The 21,681-nt window shown below is 43.2% G+C and overlaps 2 protein-coding genes across 15 annotated transcripts in view; one reads left to right on the forward strand and one right to left on the reverse strand.

The window, feature by feature from the left end:
* PIAS2 (protein inhibitor of activated STAT 2) overlaps positions 1–8,351 on the reverse strand; it is a 117,309-nt gene extending 108,958 nt beyond the window's left edge. For 13 of the 14 annotated variants that reach the window (XR_007519364.1, XR_007519365.1, XR_007519363.1 and 10 more), the window contains exon 1: positions 8,153–8,351. Coding sequence is in view for 11 of the 14 variants with exons in the window: in XM_049901718.1 (XP_049757675.1) it covers positions 8,153–8,176 (24 nt within the window). In the remaining 3 variants the exon portion in view is untranslated. Of the gene's footprint in view, positions 1–7,556; positions 7,709–8,152 lie in introns of those variants that run through there. The other variant, XM_049901708.1, reaches the window with a different exon arrangement.
* Positions 8,352–8,435: 84 nt separating this feature from the next.
* Positions 8,436–21,681, forward strand: part of KATNAL2 (katanin catalytic subunit A1 like 2) — a 132,414-nt gene continuing 119,168 nt past the window's right edge. The window contains exon 1 of the mRNA XM_049901731.1: positions 8,436–8,815. Within this exon, the coding sequence (XP_049757688.1) occupies positions 8,805–8,815 (11 nt within the window). The 5' untranslated portion in view covers positions 8,436–8,804. The remainder of the gene's footprint in view (positions 8,816–21,681) is intronic.

Here is a 21,681-nt window from a genome sequence, read left to right on the forward strand (position 1 = left end):
AACCCTGCAAAGCACTGCCACCTAGACAGCACCATAATTGTGTGTTCAGAAGGCATTTCATTGTTCTATCAGACCCGCTGCTTCACGATGGGGAACATGGTAAGATCAGTGAATTCCATGAGCATGGGCCCACTGCCACACTTCATCTGCTGTGAAGTGATTCCATGGATCTGAGGCGATTCTGTGTGGAATACCATGACGGTAGATAAGAGGTTCCGTAAGTCCATGGATAGTAATTTTGGCAGAAACACTGCATGCAGGGAAGGCAAATCCCTATCCAGAGTAAGTGATCATCCCAGTAAGAACAAAACACTGCCCTTTCCATGATGAAGTGGTCCAATATAATCAATCTGCCAGCAGGTTGCTGGCTGATCATCCCTAGGAATGGTGCTATATCCGGGACTCAGTATTGGTCTCTGCTGCTAGCCGATTGGTCACTCAGCAGTGGCTGTGGCCAAATAAGCCTTGGTGAGTGGATGTCCATGTTGCTGAGCCTATGTCTAGGCTGCATCCCTGCCACCATGGCCACTTTGTTCATGAGCCCATTGGGCAATGAAGGGAGAATTGGGGAAAGAAAGTGACTGGTTTCCACAGAACACATCATCTTATACACTTGTGTTATTGTTCAGGTTGTGTGTCAATGTAGCTGGACCATGATTATCATTGGTTTGGCAGTTACATAGTTTGGCAGTCCTATAATGATGAGAGTAAACCCTGGTGTAGTGGTTAAGAGCTACAGCTGCTAACCAAAAGGTCAGCAGTTCAAATCTACCAGGTGCTCCTTGGAAACTCTACGGGGCAATTCTACTCTATGCTATAGAGTCGCTATGAGTCAGAATTGACTCGATGGCAACCCATTTGGTTTTTTTTGGTTTATAATGATGTGATCACCTCCATGGTGAGATCTGATATAATGTGATGATTACTTCAATGACGGGATCCTCTATGAGTAGCCAATCAGATGAAAAGGAGTTTCTTTAGGGGGTGTTGCCCGCATCCAATGTAGGTGGACTTTCTGGTAAGGTTTACTGGCTTTTGCTCACTCTGGATCCTGCAGCTGGCTCCTGTTTGTCTGACCTCCAGTTCCTTGGACTTGAGCTAGCAGCTCACCTGCCGTCTTGTCCACTGATCTTGGGATTTGTCAGTCTTTGCAGCCTGTGAGCCAGGGCCCTGATGTCTAACTTGCCAATATTGGGTTCTCCTACAGCTACATGAATCAAGAGAAGTCTCCAGCCTGACCCCACAGACTTGGGGCATTCAAGCCTCTACAACTGCATAAGCCATTTCCTTCATATAAATCTCTCTCTATGTATATTTATATGCTTTACTGGTTTTGCTCCTCTAGAGAACCCAGCTGAAGACAACATGATTGTTGAAATCCTCCTCTGCCAAGGTCACCTTTTGGCGAGCAAATATCTTCACTTTTTGACCCGTTCAGAGAAGTCTATCCACACACCTCTTCCCCGTATTTTTCAATCATGTTCCTTCCAAGCCCCTGACCATCCAGACACATCACTGGCCACAGCCCATGAGTCAGTATACCAATCACACATGTGGCCATTTCTCCTTCCAGGCAAAGTGAACAACCAGGTGCACTGCTTGAAATTCTGCCCACTGGGAGGATTTCCCGTCACCATTGCCCTTCGGAGAGGTCCCAGAGGGGGCTGCAGTGCTGCTGTTGTCCACTTTCCAGTGGTGCTTGCATATCGTGCAGAACCATCTATAAACCAAGCACAAGTTTTCTCTTCCTCAGTCAACTGATCATAAGGAACTCCCCATGAGGCCATAGGTACTGACTGGGAGATGGAAGGTAATGTGACAGGAGTGAAAACCATGGGCATTCAGGCCACTTTCTCATGTAACTTACTTGTACCTTCAGGTTCTGCTTGAGCCCAATCTCATATATACCACCTTCCATTTAATGATGGAATGCTGCCCGTGCATGTCCAACTTTGACAATAGGTCACATGGGCAGCCCATGCCAATGGTGACTTGGTATCCCATCATTAAGCATTCAGTCTCTACTAAGGCAGAGTAAGAAGCCAAAAGCTGTTTCTCAAAAGTACAGCGTTATCTCCAGAGGGCTGCAAGGCTTTGCTCCAAAATCCTAAGCATCTGCACTGTGATTCACCAATAGAGGCCTGCCAAAGACTTCAAACAGCATCTCTATCTGCCACTAACACTTCAAGCACCACTGGATCAGCTGAATCACATGGCCCAAGTGGCAGGGTGGCTTGAACAGCAGCCTGAACCTGTTGCACAGCCTTCTCATTGTCTGAGCCCCACTCAAAAAGAGCAGCTTTTCAAATCACTTGATAAAAAGGCCAGAGTAGCACATCCAAATGAGGGATATGCTGCCTCTAAAATCCAGAGGCTTACCAGGCGTTGTGCCTTTTTAGTTGTAGGAGGGGCCAGATGCAATAACTTATCCTTCACTTTAAAAGAAATATCTCAACATGCCCCACACCACTGTACCCTAGAAATTTTACTGAGTTGGAGGGCACCTGAATTTTTGTCTGATTAATTTCCCACCCTCTAGCATGCAAATGTTTTACCAGTAAGTCTAGAGTCACTGATACTTCTTCCTTACTAGTTCCAATCAGCATAACATCATCAATGTTATGGACCAGTATGACATCTTACGGAAGGGAAAAGCAATCAAGGTCCCTGCAGACTATATTATGACATAGGGCTCAAGAGTTGACATACCCCTTAGGTAGGACAGTGAAGGTGTACTGCTGGCCTTGCTAGCTGAAGGCAAACTGCTCCTGGTGTTCCTTCAAAACAGGTATTGAAAAAGGCATTAGCCAGATCACTAGCTGCATATTGGCTACCAGATGTATCAATCTGATCAAGCAATGAAACCACATCTGGAACAGCAGCTGCAACTGAAATCATCACCTGATTAATTTTACGATAATCTACTGTCATTCTCCAAGGTCCATCCATTTTTTGCACAGGCCAAATACAAGAGCTGAATGGGGATGTGGTGGAAATCACTAACCCTGCATGCGCCCTTCAAGTCCTTGATGGTGGCAGTAATCTCTGCAATCCCTCCAGGAATGCACTACTGCTTTTGGTTTACTACTTTCTAGGTATGGGCAGTTGTAATGGCTTCCACTTGGCTTTTCCTACCATAAAAGCCTTTACTTCACATGTTAGGAATCCAATGCGGGGGTCCTGCCAGTTGTTGAGTATATCTACTGCAACTATGTATTCTGAAATGGGGGAAAACACTACAGGATGGGCTCAGGGACCCACTGTGAGACAGACCTGAGCTAAGACTCCACTAATAATCTGACCTCCATAAATCCCACTCCGACTCGTGAACCACAGTGACATTTTGGGTCTCCTGGAATTGGTGTCAGCTCAGGGCCCACGTCTGGTAACTCCAAAAAAGTCTAATTACTTCCTTTTCCCCAATAGACAGTCACTCCCGTAAAAGTCCATACATTCCTTTGGGAAAGGATGGGAGGAAGAATAACAGTATAATTTTTTGGCAGCTAGTGGGGTCCTTCCTCAAGCCTCCCCTTCATTCATGAGGTTGTATGTTGGTCTGTAAAGTGGCTCAAGTCTGGGAACTGATTGAGGGGCTGTGACTATGCTAGTGATTCAAGTTAGATTGACATGCATTTGATCCAGGACTCTTCCACTTGAACAGATGAAGTAAATAGTAGAGTCCCCATTTATTTCTCTCCTAGGGACATCATGACTAAGCAGCCAATGCCTTAAGTTCATACAAGTCAGACTACTCGGATTACTGCCTTGACTCTGATGTTCATTACAGTAACCACGCCCACTTTTTCTTTGGTGACTAAGTTCCACCTCTTGGCCCCTACCACCAAAGGTCCAACCAGCCCCACTGTAGTTCAAACCAGAAAAAAAAAAAAAAAAAAAAAAACTTGCTGTTGTTGAGTCAATTTCAACTCATAGGAACCCTACAGAACAGAGCAGAACTGCCTCATAGGGTTTCCAAGGAGTGGATGGTGGATTAGAACTGCTGACCTTTCGGTTAGCCACTGAGCTCTTAACCACTGCACCACCAGGGCTCCACCCATTGTAGTTCAGTGTCTTAATTCAGTTACAGTAGTTCCCACTGTCAAAACTGACTTACATAAAACAGCAATCACAGTAGTCTTCAAGGACACTAGAGCTCTCTTTATAAATTTGTTTCTCACGATTGTGATAAAACATGTGTCCTCAGGGTACTCCATGTGTGGGTCTGTGGATCCAACCTGATAAATTCACTCTAAAACCAAACTGTTACTGTCGAGTAGATTCCAACTCATAGTGACGCTACTGGCATTCTAACATGCCAATTTCCCTAAGTCTTTGGATACCTTCTTCTACAATAAACTCAGGCAGGTCTGGCATTTCAACTTGATTTAGTATAGGTCACCGCTTAATCCATGCTTTAGTGAACCAACCAAATAAGCTATTAGATCTTTTTCTAACTTCTCGAGCAAAAACAGTGAATGAAGAATCTGTGCTTAGTGATCACATATCAATAAACTCAGACTGGTCCAACTTTATGCTTTTTGCACCATTATCCCATGCCCTTAATAGCCATTCCCACACATACTCCCCAGGTTCCTGTTTGTATATATCAGAAAAATCAAGCAGTTCTTTTGGAGTGTAGCATATTTCCTCAGGGGTCATACTTTGTACTTCACTTCTTGGGGCTCACTGGGACTTGAGTCTAGTTATAGGTCTAGAAGCAAAAATGCTGGCAGGGGTGGTTTGGGGAACATTCAGCAATGTTTTGTAAGGCATCTGTCTTAGGCAACGCCGCCGGCAGTATCTCAACAGCTCTTCAGACACAGCTGGGTTAACTCAACAGATGGGGGTGGAAGGGATAATGGTTTAACTAAGGAAGGGAGCTTAGCAAACAAAGATGGCGGAATCTCTTCAGATGGGAGTAAGAGGGCTAGTTCTGTTGGCAGGAGTGATTTAATGGAATTTAGGGGCTCAATGTCCCCAGCTTCCTGATTATCTACCAATGTGCCCCATCCCACTTTTTGGGATCCCATTTCTTCCCAGTCAGTGTCCTCACTTTAATTTCAGACATCATTCAAGGTTACAAATTCAACTGGCATTGTAATTCAGACACTCTTAAGACTCTGGGTTTGGCTTTTGGCAGCATCAGCTCTGTTACTACAAGAAAGGTGATTTCTTTCAGGGCTCAAGTGGGAACTTTCAGGTCTTTTATATGGCACTTATTTTTTTTTAAGCTGTGACTCTGAAGCCCTGAGCTCAACTCGTTCTTTCACCACTTTGTCCAGCAAAACCACGACCGACCAACCAGCTTATACTTCTCATTTGGATGAAACCGTAGAAAAATATCAAATATGCGATCACCCAGAACCTTATCTCTCACAAATACTTTACCATGGGTGATGTTATTTTGTGTATTTCTATGGCCACCTCATGCCATGGATTAACAGTGTCCTCTTTACTACTAGAGACAGTCATCAGCACCTTTAAGGCTAGCCAGGCTTGAGAAACAATTCAGAAAACTCATCCTCCTTATGAATTTCCCCTCTAGAACCACTCTCAGTACCAAACGTTTTTCTCCAGAGAAGAAAAACCAATGAAGCACGCATATATATATATATATATATATATATATATATATAAATTTATCTCAAGAAAACGGCTCACGCAGTTGTAGAAGTTGACAAGTCCCAAACCCATGGGTCAAGCATCAGACTAAAGGCTTCTCCTGACTCACGTGGTTGCGGTAGCCAACAAACCCAAAATTGGAAGGTCAGGCGGAAGGCTGCTGGCTCACATGGCTGCGGGAGCTAAGGAATCCCAAGATCTGCAGATCGGGCAGCAAGTTGCTGGCTCACGTCCCAAGAACAGAAGTCAGAGGATGACCGATAGGATACAGGATCCAAGAGAGAGTTTTGCCAGAACATTCATATATACATACTGGCTGCAGGCTGCGCCCCTAAGGAAACTGATTGGCTTTCGACTGAATGGTCTTTCAACAAACTGGCTGTTCACATCATATCGCAAAATGGAGAATAATTACATAATACCTGCCAAACCACTGGGAATCATGGCCTAGCCAAGTTGACACATAACCTTAACCATCACAGCTGCTAAAGTGGCTAAGGCAAAGATGAACATGGATAACTTTTCAAGCATCTGCCCAGCCCATATCCTCCCCTCCTCTGAGAACTCTCCCTGGTTAGTCTCTGTCGGTCACCTGAAGTCAACTGTAAGGGAAGGGCCATCTTCTATCAAGTGCAGGGAGAAGCAAAGACAGCTGATCCACACAACAAAATGGAGAGAAAGAAAGAGGGAGAAAAGTTTCTTTGGTTTCTGACCACTTTCCAGTTCCTGGTTCCACTCCAATGTAAGCACCGTTTCTGCCCTGTACTGGTAAATAAATCCTCTGCTTTTTTGTTAAGCTTCAACAACATTTATAAAAGTCTAACACAAGTTCTGGAAAAGTTCTCATCAATAAAAATAATAGGAAGAGAAAAATTTGCAAATATTTGTCACTACACAAAAATTACTACCGCAGGTGAGAATAATTTCAAAATGCAGTCTTCTAAACCTAATACATGGATTTACAGAAGTGAAGCTCAAGCATGGTTTTTTCAAAAGCTCTACAGGTGTTAAAACCTCCAACCTGAGGTTCATCAGCCACTAAAACCCTTACTTGAACTTGGCAATATGAACATCCTTTTCTTATCATGGTCCTCTATATAAACTAGTCCAAAAACCAAAACCAGCGCCGTCGAGTGGATTACAACTCACAGCGACCCTACAGGACAGAGCAGAACTGCCCCATAGAGTTTCCAAGGAGCCCCTGGCGGATCTGAACTGCCAACCCTTTGGTTAGCAGCCGTCGCACTTAACCACTACACCATCATAAAATGCATGAACATGGCTTTTCTACTGCATTCTAATTCCTTTTGGGGGGGGCGGGCGGTGGGGGACAAATGGCAGGCATTATGTAAACTACAACAATCTCCTTTCGACCAAAACCAAGAATATGTTCTTCTGTAAGTTACTAGCCAGGTAACAAATGACTTTCCTCCACCAGATCCCTCACCGAAAAGTAACATACAAAACTGACTCTTTTAACAGATTCTTCTTCCTTCTTATTCCAAAAAAGTAACCCTAACATCATAGTCTATGTTACGCAAACTGGCTGCAGTTAACTTAAAGTTGACATTCATTCCTATTTTGAAATATATATTTTTAAGTATCAGGGTTCCCGTCCTTACATATTCTATTTACATAAACCCGGACATAAAAAAAAACATAGCGACCATAAAAAATAAATCCGGCTCATTTGTCACACTTAGTTTTCTTTCAGTTAAGGACTCTGAAGGTTATCAGTCTGAAGGAAAAAAAAAAAAATTCTGCTAACCTCCATTATACTCCATTACAAATGTCTACTATACAAAGATAACTATCAAGTTATGACCTTGCTCTAAGGCTAGGAAAAAAATTTTTTTTTCCTCAAGAGCAAAGCAAATTCACTGACAAAAAAAAAAAAAAAACTCATGACAACACAGACTTTCTAGATTTCTTACCATGGTACCAAGAAAATATCGATTACTGAAGGCAAGGCTCCCAAAAGATCACGCTTCCAATATGTGGAGGAAACACTGGTTGGAGGAAGGGGCCTTTTCTTGTGACAGACCTGACTACACGGTATCATCAGCCACAGAGAGGAGAGAAACATTCTCGAGCGCAACTTCACCTTTCAGAAAATAGTCTTCCTCCAAGTAAGTGGCATGTAGACTTCTCAATCGCCATAGACACGTACACCCCTTGCGAAGGTGGAAAATAAAACGCTGTTTTTTACCTCAGACCTTAAACGGGGAAGTCGGGTCCCACGTGCCCCTCCCCAGGGCGGCCCCTACCCCCGCGCCAGGTGCCTGGATTCGCCAACAGGACCCAGAGGCGGGCTCGCCCTCGGCCCCAGGCCCACAGCACCCGCAAGGCCCAGGCGTCCTCCGCCGACTCGCTCCCCTCCCCCGCCCACTTGGGCGCCGGCTCGGACGCGCGCCGGGAGTCGGGGTCGGCCAACCGGTCCCGGCAACGAGAAGGTGGCAGCAGACGACGTTGCGGCTTCCCCGCCTCCCCTCCCCCCGGCCTCTGCGCTCCACTCCTGGCCCCTGCTTACCCTCAACTCTTCGAAATCCGCCATTTTATACCAGCCGCGGACGCTGCCGCTACTGCTACCACAGCACCCCCTCCCACTGCCGCCAACAACGCCGCCGCCACCAGGGCCGCCGCCGCCGCTTCCAGCACCATCCTGCACTGGGCGCCGCTAAAGACGCCGCGGCCACAGCCGCCGCCGTCGCCGCCGACGCCGCCGGGACCCTCACGTGACTGGCACGGGAGCTCCGCCCCCGGCGCGCCGCTGCCCCGCCCCCGGTCTCCCCTGCCCAGCCCGGCCACCGCCTTCCGCCCGCGCCTTCTCCCACGCTCTTGCGCGCGGCTCTCTTCGCGTTAGATCCCTCTCTCTCCTGCGACCCGCACGTCTTCTTGCGTCTGGTTCTGTCGCCTTGCCTTCCTCAGCCCTCGTTGTCACTTCCCTCCACATCGCGACGCCGGTCCCGACTCCGTGAAACGCAGCAGCGACTGCAGCCTTACCGGCAGGCTTAAGGAGGATCTGGCCCGGGGAAGTGGCAGAGAGGAAGAGATGGACGGGACTTGTGACAGGAGCAGTTCGGCAGAATTCTTATGGTGTCCTTCCACGCAGTGGCTGTGGACCGAGGAAGCAGCTGCAATAAAAGCATTCCTCAGAGTAGTCGTGGCGGAACAATCTGAATATGGGTGTTGGGTAAGCTATTGTTGTATCTAACGGTACAGGATTGGGGAGATCTCTTTAAACTGCTAACATCCTCAAGTAGGAACCTGGCCCAGCCTTTGAAGGGCGAGGGAATGTCATGGACTGCACAATTGAGACTCTGGGGGGTGAGGGGAGAGTGGAAGTGAAATAAGAGAGCGCTCAGAAGGGCCCTGATAAAAAGTTGAGGGGTCAGGGAAATCAGATAGCTAGGGAAGAACTAATGCCATGGCAGAGGAGCTGGAAGGAAGCTTGATGGCACCCCTAACATGCTGATGAAAGGATGAGAGACAAAGAGGATGCTGAGTCAAGCTGGTATCCGAAAATTCTCTGAACTGAGCCCAGAGTTCAAATTTTCTTGAAGATGTGGGTGGAACCCATCCAAGGAAGGCCTTGAAAACTTAGTGGAACTTACAAAGAGCCGTGTTGAATCTGTCTCCTGTCTAGCTACTTCCCACTCCCCCTCACTCCAGAAACACTGCCCATGTTTCAGTTCCTCCACCAGACTTTTTTTCCCTATGTTTTAACCTGTGAATGCAAATCCCTGGGCCAAGAATAATTTCCCACTTTCATCCTCTTTTCGAACTTCTGTAAATCTTTCAGGTCTCAGTTGAAGTGTCACTTCTTCAGAAAGACCTTCCCTAGCCCCATTTTAATTCATATCCCTCTCATGACCTCTCATAGTACCCTGAACTTTTCCTTGATAGCATTTATCCACGGTAAGTATAGGGTACAGTCAATTCTTGTTATTTGTGGTAGCGGCGTTCTATAAAATCTTTGGGAACACTGAACCATTGCTCCAGGGAAATACAGGGTTAGGTTCCTGCAAGCCTCTGGTCACATTTTCGTCAATCTGTCAATACATAACCTTGTTTTATGTGTGTTTTCTGTTTAAAAAACACCTTATTTAGTATATATCGTTGATTCATTAACACTGAACTCATGGCCAAGAGCATTATAACTTAAGCCTGAATGAAGCTCATTGACCACACGTATTTTCTCTGTAAGGCACATCAAGGCCTTCTTGCACTTAGGAACACTAGATAGCACATAAGCACTAGGCTTGGAGGCTATTTTAAACAACAATATAACCAGCCAAAAGCACAAAAATGAGAAAAATGTAGCACTAAATAGACAGCTAAAAGGACACTTGTTTACTGTATGAGAGCTAAAACAATAAGGCACAGAGTCATCTTGTTCAGTCTCAGCTAGGAATGTGCACATCTGGTGGCTCAAGTTTTTGGCCACTTTGTACACGTTTACAGATAACCAGGAAAGCACCATATTGATGTTGGGGTTACAAATAAATTTTAGCAAATAAAATCTGCAAATAATGAAAGTCAGCTGTATTCCAGTGATTATTATGTAAATAGTAAAAATAACTGCTTAAAAAATTTTATTCTAAAAAAATTTTTGAACCCCCTGGAATGTAGTGGAAACCCTGGTGGTGTAGTGCTCAAGAGCTATGAGTGCTAACCAAAAGGCTGGCAGTTTGAATCCACCAGGCACTCCTTGGAAATCCTATGGGGCAGTTCTGCTCTGTCGTTTAGGGTCACTATGAGTTAGAATTGACTCAACAGCAACGGGTTTTTGTTTTTTAGACTGGAGTGCCTAATAAATAGTAGGCCTTGTATTTGTTTAATGAATAAAGGAGTGAATGAACCATGTGTACTACCTATACTGTCTAGAGTAAATTCTCCACCACTAATTCTGTGATCTTGCCTTATTCTTGATTTTAGCTTGTTGTTATTATGCCTTGGTTTACACCTCAGTATAATTTATGTTGTTCAGTAGACATTAAATGAAGGCCACTGTGGGCTAGAGGCTGATAGAATAGACAGATGAATAAAACACACAAAAGCACTGCCACCAAAGAGCTTATAACCCATAAGAGAGACCAACTGAAATATGAATAAAACTGTAAGAGAAGCAAGGCCACACCGAGACTTGTTTGTAGTATACATTGTAATCACTTCCTCAGTGTCCATTCTGTCCCTCCCCCACTGTATAGCAGCTACTGGCTAGCTTGGGTAGGTTTGACAGCAAAGAATTCTAGATGCTACCCCAGATTGTCCTAAGCCAATAAGAACTATTATGTCCTTATCACAGTGATAAGATCAGAGCTAGACAGATGAGACCGATTAGTGCAGAGCATTCCAGGCCTTGCCAAGGAGATCAAATGTGGGCCCATACCCTAAGATAACATGGGTTATTTATTCACTAATTAGAGATGCAGAAATATACTTTCTGGTATATGAAACGCTATACCCATTTTCCTACAATGAGGGGCCAACTTGAAGACCAACCCTTCTCATGAGCAGGTGTCTTAGGCTGAAGTTTCTAAAGTAGTAAAACTGTGTGTGTGTATATATATGTAAATATATACACACAAAGATATGTGTGTACATATATGTAAATATATACACAAAAAGATATGTGTGTATATATATGTATATATATAAAGACATATTTATTTCAAGGAAATGGCTCGCTAAGTTTTGGAGGCTGGCAAGTCCCAAAACTGTGAATCAGGCATCAGGCTGGAGGCTTCTTCTGTCTCACATGGTTGCCTGGGCTGATGAACTCAAGATCTGCAGGTCAGACAGCAGACGACTGGCTCACATCCCGAGAATTGGAGGTCAGAGGATGAGGAGTCAGATGCAGGATCGAGAGAGGAAGAGCTTTGCCAGAACATCTATATGCATTGGATGCAGGCAACACCTCCTAGGAAAAACTCCTTTCAATTGATTGGTTGCTCACAACAGATCACATCATGGATAGTGACTACATTATATCTGCCAAACCACTGAGAATCATGGCCTAACCAAGCTGACACATAACCTTAATCATCAAAGCAAGTTTCACCAAAAAAAAGAAAAAAGTATAGAATTAACATTGACACCCACCTTACCTCTATTTTTCAGGTTTCTTTAGCCACTATCATCCCTTTATTGTAAATAGTTTGAGATGGGTCTTCTATTATTTGCAGCCAAACGAATTCTGAAATATGGTGCTACTTTGTCTCTCTAGGCCGCATTACTAATTAAGCCCCTTTTCTAGACTGTGCTCCCTAATAGTTACTCAGTATTTGTTTAAAGGAGATGCTGAGTGGTTGTTGTTGTTAGAGGCCGTCAAGATGGCTCCAGTTCATAGTGATCTAATGGATAACAGAACAAACTGTTGCCTACTCCAGCTCCATCTTTATGATCATTGCTATGGCTGAGTGGTAATGGGTAAAATTGCTTACTGTCCTGAGCAGTTCAGCTCTGACCTAGATTTCTGTAGCCTACTCATCAAAAAGAAATCCCTGTACTCACTTAGATCAGTTTCCTTAGAACGTAGCATAACAAAATGTTCATTAAAAATATAGAAATTAAACACATAACATAGTAAATGAACATGCCCAGTTATCTCCCAAGCTCATATTCCTCAGGCTGGTTTCCTCATTCATCACAGCTGTCATGGATTGAACTGTATCCCCCCAAAATATATGTCAAGTTGGCTAGGCCATGATTCTCAGTATTGTGTGATTGTCCATTTTGTGATGTGATATAATTATCCTCCATTTTGTGATGTGTTGTAAATCCTATCCTCTATATACCACCATGTGTCTGTCATTTTGTTGTACAGTGGTGCTTGCGTGTTGCTGTGATACTGGAAACTTTGCCACTGGTATTTCAATTACCACCAGGGTCACCCTTGGTGAACAGGTTTCAGCAGAGCTTACAGACTCAGACTAAGAAGAAGGACCTAGTGGTCTACTTCTGAAAAAATTGGCCAGTGAAAACCTTATGAGTAGCAGTAGAACATTGTCTGGTATAGTGCCAGAAGATGAGCTCTTCAGGTTGGAAGGCACTCAAAGTATGACTGGGGAAGAGCTGCCTCCTCAAAGTAGAGTTGACCTTGATGACATGGATGGAGTCAAGCTCTCAGGACCTTCATTTGCTGACATGGCACAACTCAAAATGAGAAGAAACAGCCAAAAACATCCATTAATAATCAGAACATGTAAAATACGAAGTATTAATCTAGGAAAATTGGAAGTTGTCAAAAATTATATGGACTGCATAAAGATCAATATCCTAGGCATTACTGAGCTGAAATGGACTGGTATTGGCCCATCTGAATCAAGACAATCATGGCTTACTGTGCCAAGAATAACAAATTGAAGAGGAGTGGTGTCACATTCATCATCAAAAAGAACATTTCAAGATCTATCCTGAAGTACAAGGCTGTCAGTGATGGCATAATGTCCAAATGCCTACAAAGAAGACCAGTTAATATGACTATTCAAATTTATGCACAAACCAGTAAGGTCAAAGATGAAGAAATTAAAGATTTTTACCAACTTCAACAGTCTGAAATTGATCACACATGCAGTCAAAATGCTTTGATAATTACTGGCAATTGGAAAGAGAAAATTGGAGACAAAGAAGAAGGATTGGTGTTTGGAAAATACCACCTTGGTGATAGAAATGATGGCAGAGATCACATGATAGAATTTTTGAAGACCAATGACTTCTTCATTCCAAATACCTTTTTTCAACAGTATGAACGACAGCTATACATGTACACCTTGCCAGATGGAATACACAGGAATCAAATTGACTACATCTGTGGAAAGAGATGATGGAAAAACTCAATATCATCAGTCAGAACAATGCCAGGGCCGACTGTGGGACAGACCATCAGTTGCTCATATGCAAGTTCAAGTTCATGTTGAAGAAAATTAAAACAATCCTTGACAGCCAAAAAAGGCCTTGAGTATTTCCCACTTGAATTTAGAGACCACCTCAAGAATAGATTTGATGCATTGAACACTAGTGACTGAAGACCAGACAAGTTGTGGATGACATCAAGGACATCGTATGTGAAGAAAGCAAGAGGTCATTAAAACACCAGGAAAAAAAAGAAAAAACCAAAATAGATGTCAAAAGAGCCCCTGAAACTTGCTCTTGAACATAGAGTAGCTAAAGCGAATGGAAGAAATGATGAAGTAAAAGGGCTGAACAGAATATTTCAAAGGACAGCTCAAGAAGACAAAGTAAATTATTTCAGTGAAATATGCAAAGACCTGGAGAGAGAAAACCAAAAGGGAAGAACACACTTGGCATTTCTCAAGCTGAAGGAACAGAAGAAAAAATTCAAGCCTTGAGTTGCAATTTGAAAGGAAGCATCAAAAGAAGAAGGAGTATACAGGGTCACCGTACCAAAAAGAACTAATCGATGTTCAACCATTTCCGGAGGTAGCATATGATCAAGAACCAATAATACTGAAAGAAGAGGTCCAAGCTGCACTGAAGGCATTGGCAAAAAACAAGGCTCCAGGAATTGACAGAATACCAATTGAGATGTTTCAACAAACAGAGGCAGTATTGGAAGTGCTCACTCGTCTATGCTAAGAGATTTGGAAGACAGCTACCTGGCCAACAGACTGGAAGAGGTCCATATTTGTACCCATTTCAAAGAAAGCTGAGCCAACAGAGTGCGGAAATTATTGAACAATATCGTTAATATCCCATGCAAGTAAAATTTTGCTGAAGAGCATTAAAAAGCAGTTTCAGCAGTACATTGACAGGGAACTGTCGGAAATTCAAGCCGAATTCAGAAGAGAATGTAGAACAAGGGATATTGTTGCTGATGTCAGATGGATCATGGCTGAAAGCAGAGAAATCCAGAAAGATGTTTACCTGTGTTTTATTGACTATGCAAAGGCATTTGACTGTGTGGATCATAACAAATGCGGATAACATTACAAAGAATGGAGATTCTAGAACACTTGATTGTGCTCACAAGGAACCTGTACATAGACCAAGAGGCAGTCATTCAACGGAACGAGGGAATACTGACTGCATAGTTTAAAATCAGGAAAGGTGTGCATCAGAGTTGTATCCTTTCACCATGCTTATTCAGTCTGTATGCTGAGCAAATAATCCAAGAAGCTGGAGCACACGAATAATGCAGCATCAGGATTGGAGGAAGACTCCTTAACCATCTGTAATTTGCAGATGACACAGCCTTCCTTGTGGAAAGTGAAGAGAACTTGAAGCACTAACTGATGACGATCAATTCTACGCTTCAACATAAAGAAAACAAAATCCTCAGAACTGGACGCATAAGCAACATCATGATAAAGGGAGAAAATATTGAAGTTGTCAAGGATTTCGTTTTACTTCGATCCACAATCAATAGCCATGGAAGCAGCAGTCAGGGAATCAAGCAATGTGTCTCACTGGGTAAATCTGCCGAAAAAGACCTCTTTCAAGTGTTAAAAAGCAAAAATGTCACTTTAAGGACTAAGGTGAGCCTGACCCAAGCCATGATGTTTTCAATCGCTTCATATGCAAGTGAAAGCTGGACAATGAATAAGGAAGACTGAAGAAGAATTGATGCCTTTGAATTATGGTGTTGGCAAAGAATATCAAATATATCATGGACTGCCAGAAGAATGAACAAATCTGTCTTGAAAGAATTACAGCCAGAATACTCACTAGAAGCAGGGATGGTAAGACTTTGTCTCACCTACCTTGGACACATTATCAGGAGGGACCAGTCCCTGGAGAAGGACATCATGCTTAGTAAATTAGAGAGTCAGCGAAAAAGAGGAGGACCCTCAAGGAGATGGATTGACACAGTGGTTGCAACAGTGGGCTCAAGCATAACAATGATTGTGAGGGTCTGGAGAACCAGGACCAGGCAGTGTTTTTGTTCTGTTGTATGTGGAGTTGCTATGAGTTGGAACAGACTTGGCGCCTAACATCATATGTTAATGAGGCAGAATCAGTGTGTGGTGTATCTTGAGTCACAGCCTGACTCAAGTCACACCCTTACTTGAGTCACATCTTTTATCTTACAGCAGATAAAAGGAGAGAGAAGTGAGCAGAGAGGGGAGGGACCTCAGTACCACCAAGAAAGAAGAGCCAGGAACAAAGCACATCCTTTGGACTTGGGGTCCCTGCGCTGAGAGCCTTTTAGACCCAGGGGAAGATTGATGCCAAGACGCATGGAGATCTCCAAGGAATGCCAGGCCAACAGGTGTTGAAAGGAGACAAGAACCTTCAGCCAGAGCCAACAGAGAGAGAAAGCCTTTCCCTAGAAGTGGCACCCTGAATTCGACTTCTAGCCTTCTAAACTGTGAGAGAATAAGTTTCTGTTTGCTGAAGCCATCCGCTTGTGGTATTTCTGTTATAGCAGCACTAGATAACGAAGATAACCTCCAATAGTAAGCACTTTTGTAAGTGTTTGCTATGGTCGTTGCTAATATTGATTGCCTTCAGGGAAAAGAATTGGTTGTCAGGTGAGGTGTGGTACTTTTCCACTGAATATTTTTTGGTATATTTTTTATTTTTTTGAAAGCATGAAAAAGAAAATACAGATTTGTGATGGGTTTTTAGCTTTTGGGAAATGATATCCATGGTTTTTCTGAACTGTATATTTATTAGTTCAATTCAATTAACTGTATGAAAAACTATATAAACTGTATAAAAAAAGAACTATATAGCTTTATATAATTGTTAGCTCTGAAAAAGAACTTTAGCATTTTATCTGGAATAAATCTTTTATTTTACACATGAGAAAACTAAGCCTTCAGTAGGGTAAATGTATAGCCCATCATCATATAGGTAATTGGGGGCACAGTTATGTCCCTGTGACTCCTCAGTCCATTACTTGCCCTTACATCACATTTATATCACTCCCTTTCTATATATAGTTGTTTATTGCTGTGTAACAAATTACCCCAAAACTTAGAAGCATAAAACAACAAACATTTAGTTTCTGAGGTTCAGGAACCTGGGAATGGCGTAGCTAGATGGTTCTGGCTCAGTATCTTTTTTTTTTTTTAATTAACTTTTATTGAGCTTCAAGTGAACGTTCACAAATCAAGTCAGACTGTCACATATAAGTTTATATACACCTTACTCTGTACTCCCAGTTGCTCTCCCCCCAATGAGTCAGCCCTTCCAGTCTCTCCTTTCGTGACAATTTTGCCAGCTTCCAACTCTCTCTATCCTCCCATCCCCCCTCCAGACAGGAGATGCCAACACAGTCTCAAGTGTCCTCCTGATATTATTAGCTCACTCTTCATCAGCATCTCTCTCCTACCCACTGTCCAGTCCCTTTCATGTCTGATGAGTTGTCTTCGGGAATGGTTCCTGTCCTGGACCAACAGAAGGTTTGGGGACCATGACCGCCAGGATTCCTCTGGTCTCAGTCAGACCATTAAGTATGGTCTTTTTGTGAGAATTTGGGGTCTGCATCCCACTGATCTCCTGCTCCCTCAGGGTTTCTCCGTTGTGCTCCCTGTCAGGGCAGTCATCAGTTGTGGCCGGGCACCAACTAGTTCTTCTGGTCTCAGGATGATGTAGGTCTCTGGTTCATGTGGCCCTTTCTGTCTCTTGGGCTCTTAGTTATCATGTGACCTTGGTGTTCTTCATTCTCCTTTGATCCAGGTGGGTTGAGACCAATTGATGCATCTTAGATGGCCGCTTGTTAGCATTTAAGACCCCAGACGCCACATTTCAAAGTGGGATGCAGAATGTTTTCATAATAGAATTATTTTGCCAATTGACTTAGAAGTCCCCTTAAACCATGGTCCCCAAACCCCCGCCCTTGCTCCGCTGACCCTTGAAGCATTCAGTTTATCCCGGAAACTTCTTTGCTTTTGGTCCAGTCCAGTTGAGCTGACCTTCCATGTATTGAGTATTGTCCTTCCCTTCACCTAAAGCAGTTCTTATCTACTAATTAATCAGTAAAAAACCCTCTCCCACCCTCCCTCCCTCCCCCCCTCGTAACCACAAAAGTATGTGTTCTTCTCAGTTTATACTATTTCTCAAGATCTTATAATAGTGGTCTTATACAATATTTGTCCTTTTGCCTCTGACTAATTTCACTCAGCATAGTGCCTTCCAGGTTCCTCCATGTTATGAAATGTTTCACAGATTCGTCACTGTTCATTATCGATGCATAGTATTCCATTGTGTGAATATACCACAATTTATTTAACCATTCATCCATTGATGGACACCTTGGTTGCTTCCAGCTTTTTGCTATTGTAAACAGAGCTGCAATAAACATGGGTGTGCATATATCTGTTCGTGTGAAGGCTCTTATTTCTCGAGGGTATATTCCAAGGAGTGGGATTTCTGGGTTGTATGGTAGTTCTATTTCTAATTGTTTAAGATAACGCCAGATAGATTTCCAAAGTGGTTGTACCATTTTACATTCCCACCAGCAGTGTATAAGAGTTCCAATTTCTCCACAGCCTCTCCAACATTTATTATTTTGTGTTTTTTGGATTAATGCCAGCCTTGTTGGAGTGAGATGGAATCTCGTCATAGTTTTAATTTGCATTTCTCTAATGGCTAATGATTGAGAGCATTTTCTCATGTATCTGTTAGCTGCCTGAATATCTTCTTTAGTGAAGTGTGTGTTCATATCCTTTGCCCACTTGGCTCAGTATCTTTTATGAGTTACAGTCAATATGTCAGCCAGGGCTACAGTCATCTGAACGCTTGACTCTGTTAAAGGATCCTCTTCCAAGCTTACTCATGTTTCTATAGGCAGAAGACCCAGGAGAAGGAAGAAAAAGGAAAAAGAAGAACCAGGAAAAGGGTAGCCCAGCAGAAAAGAAAACCTTTTTGTTAATACCTGCCCTATACCAGCCAAACACCAAACAAAAAACTACCCTTCTATCCCCACTGTTTCAGTGGAGGGGAGTAGGGAGCTAGCTAGATTCCAGTCTCCCCAGCAGCAGCAAAACAAGGTGAATTGGCCTTCGACTTCCCTCACCAGAGTGGTATCAGCAGGGCTGAATGGAGATCTGAACCTCCACCCAACACCTGGCGGTGGTGAGCAGGTAGGGCTCATCAGGAAGCAAAACATCTACCCTCACCAAGCAGAAAGGAGGAGAAATAAGACAGTGCAAGATGGCTCTAGTAAGCACCATACTTTCCCTCTCCTGGTGTCTGTAGGTCCAAGCAACAAACTAAACTTCCACTGTCACCTGACAGCAACAAGGCGGCGTGAGTCAGTGCTCCATTTTCACCAGGTAGGGTCAGCAAGGCCCAGCAGTGAGTTGAATTTCCAGCCCCACCTGTAGGCAATGAGATGGGGCAAGGTGCTGCTAGTTTGCACTCCTCCCAAACTGGTGTCCATGAGACCCAAGGAGGAACTGAACTTCCACCTCCACCCATAGTAATGAAGCAGAAAGAGGCAGTACATAGCAGAGCTCATCAGCACTCCACTTCCTCCGCCCCCACAATGAAGTCAGTATATCCTGAGAGCAACTGCGCTTCTACTAACACTTGGCAACAATGAGAGAAAATGAGGTGGTACACGATGATACAAGTTGGCACACCACTTGCTCCTACTCCTTGTGTCAATAGGGCCAGCATGGAATGGAACTTCCACCATCATCCAGAGGCAATAAGGAGGAACAAGGTGGTAAAAGTCATTGCTCCAGTGTTGCCAGGGGGGTGTCAGCATCAAGCAGGAAGCTGAACATTCCCCTTCACCTGGACCTGTGCATTACAGCTAAATAGCATGGCTACTTGCAAAAGAAAAGATTAAACAGAATCCAGAGACTCCCAACATAATTCTGCAATATCCAGGATACAATTTAAAAAAAAAAAAATCACATGTCATACCAAGAACCAGAAAAATCTCTACTTGAATGAGAAAAGATAGTCAACAGATGTGAACACAAACATATTAGAATTATCTGACAAGAAGCAGCCATAACAAAAATGCTTAAGTGAGAAATTGCAAATACTCTTAAAACAGATGAAAAAAATAAAGTCTCAGCAAAGAAATAGAAGACATAAAGAAGTGGAAGATGGCTATTTTTATGAATTAAATTGTGCCCACCAAAATATGTGCTGGAATCCTAACCTCTATACCTGTGGATATAATCCTGTTCGGAAATAGAATTTTCTTTGTTATGTTAATTAGGCCATCAAGGTGTATTCTAAATCTAATTACTTCTGAGTTATAAAAAGAACAGATTAGACACAGGAACACACACATGCACTGACGGGAAGACAGATGCCATGTAGAGATTAACTGGGTGTGGTGTAATGAATTACTCAATATAGGTTTTTTGTTTTAACCTTCTAGCTATGGTCTTTGTGACTCACAAACAGTGAGTCAGTGGGACTACGCAAATAAGGTATATGGAACCTGGGATGGTTGGGGTTATGCATCGACTTGGCTAGGCCATGATTCCCAATATTGTATGGTTGTCCTCCATTTTATGTGTTGCGGATCCTTACCTCCACATGTTGATGAAGCAGCACTGGTGTAGGGTGTCTCTTGGGTCACAGCCTTACAGGAAGGAGTGGCTCAAGTTACACCCTTCCCTGGGGTATGGCCTGCATCTAAGATATATGTATGTGTCCTGGCAGGGTTCTATCTGCATCTGGATCCTGCCTCCAGTTCATGATCAGTTGACCTCCAGTTCTTGGGACTCGGGCCACAGGCCTGCTGTCTGACCTGCCTATTCTGGGATTCTCCAGCCTCTACAGCCCCCTGGGCCAGTGGCCTATCGTGTGACCTGATTCGCCAGTTTCGTCAGCATTGTGAACCAGCAGCTATGGTCTGAACTGCCAGTTCGTGTTTGTCAGCCTCTGCAGCTACATGGGTTGGGAAAAGCCTACGCCTGACTCATGAATTTGGGACTTGCCAGCCTCCCCAGTGATGTGATCCATTTCCTTCATATACTTTGTGAGTTTTGTAAGACATTGCAGCAAATTAGGGAACTCAAAGATGGGAGAGAGAGTACTGAGGGGAGAGGGAGTAGATGATGTTAGAGATGATCGAGTGGTACAGCAGCTTGGAAGAGTTCGACATCTTCAACCTCTGTCTCATAAGAACCAACTTTGTGCTGATCCTTATAAAAGAAATTACTCATTTGCCAGGACTACCAACCAGGGAGTAATTGACATGACAGAGTCCTGATTTAGACTTTTTAGCCTCCAAAACTGTGAGAAAATAAATTTCTGTTCTTTAAAGCCACTCATTTGTGGTATTTCTGTTACTTTAGCATTAGGAAACAAAGACAGATATATTAGAACTGAAAAACAACAATGATTGAATTTTAAAAAAACTAATCAGTTCAATAGCAAAATGAATATGACAAAAGAAGAAAATTGTTAACTTGAAGACAGAACAATAAAAATACCCACTCTGAACAACAGAAAAAATGGAGTCCCAAGACCCTGTGGGACAGTAATAAAAGATCTATTATTCATGTTATTGGAGTCACAAAACAAGAGGAGAATACAGGACTGAAAAAATATTTGAAGAAATAGTGACTGAAAACCTCCCAAATCTGGAAGAGATATGAATCTACAGATTCAAGAAGCTAAATAGGATAAACTCACTGTCATGGATTAAGTTTTGTCCCCCAAAAATGCATTATAAATCCTAACGCATATACTCATGATTATAATCCCATTTGGGGATGGATTTCCTTTGTTATGTTAATGTAGGGTGTGTCTTAAGTCAATCTCTTTTGAGATATAAAATGAGTGGATTGAGCAAGCAACCAGAGATGAGGGAAGATGGATGCCAGGCCACATGAGATCTCCAAGGAACCAAGAACAGAAGCTGAAAAGAGAAAAGGACCTTACCCCAGAGCCAACAGAGAGAGAAAGCCTTCTCCTAGGGCTGGTGCTCTGAATTCGGACATCTAGGTTCCTAAACTGTGAGAAAATACATTTCTGTATGTTAAAGCCACCCACTTGTGGTATTCTGCTATAGCAGCACTGGAGAACTAAGACACCCACAGAAATACACACCAAGTCATATAATAAAACTTCAGACAACTAAAGACAAATTCTTGAAAACAGCTAGAGAGAAAT

Source organism: Elephas maximus, chromosome 11, assembly GCF_024166365.1.
Source record: "Elephas maximus indicus isolate mEleMax1 chromosome 11, mEleMax1 primary haplotype, whole genome shotgun sequence".
NCBI classification, from domain to species: Eukaryota; Metazoa; Chordata; class Mammalia; order Proboscidea; family Elephantidae; genus Elephas; species Elephas maximus.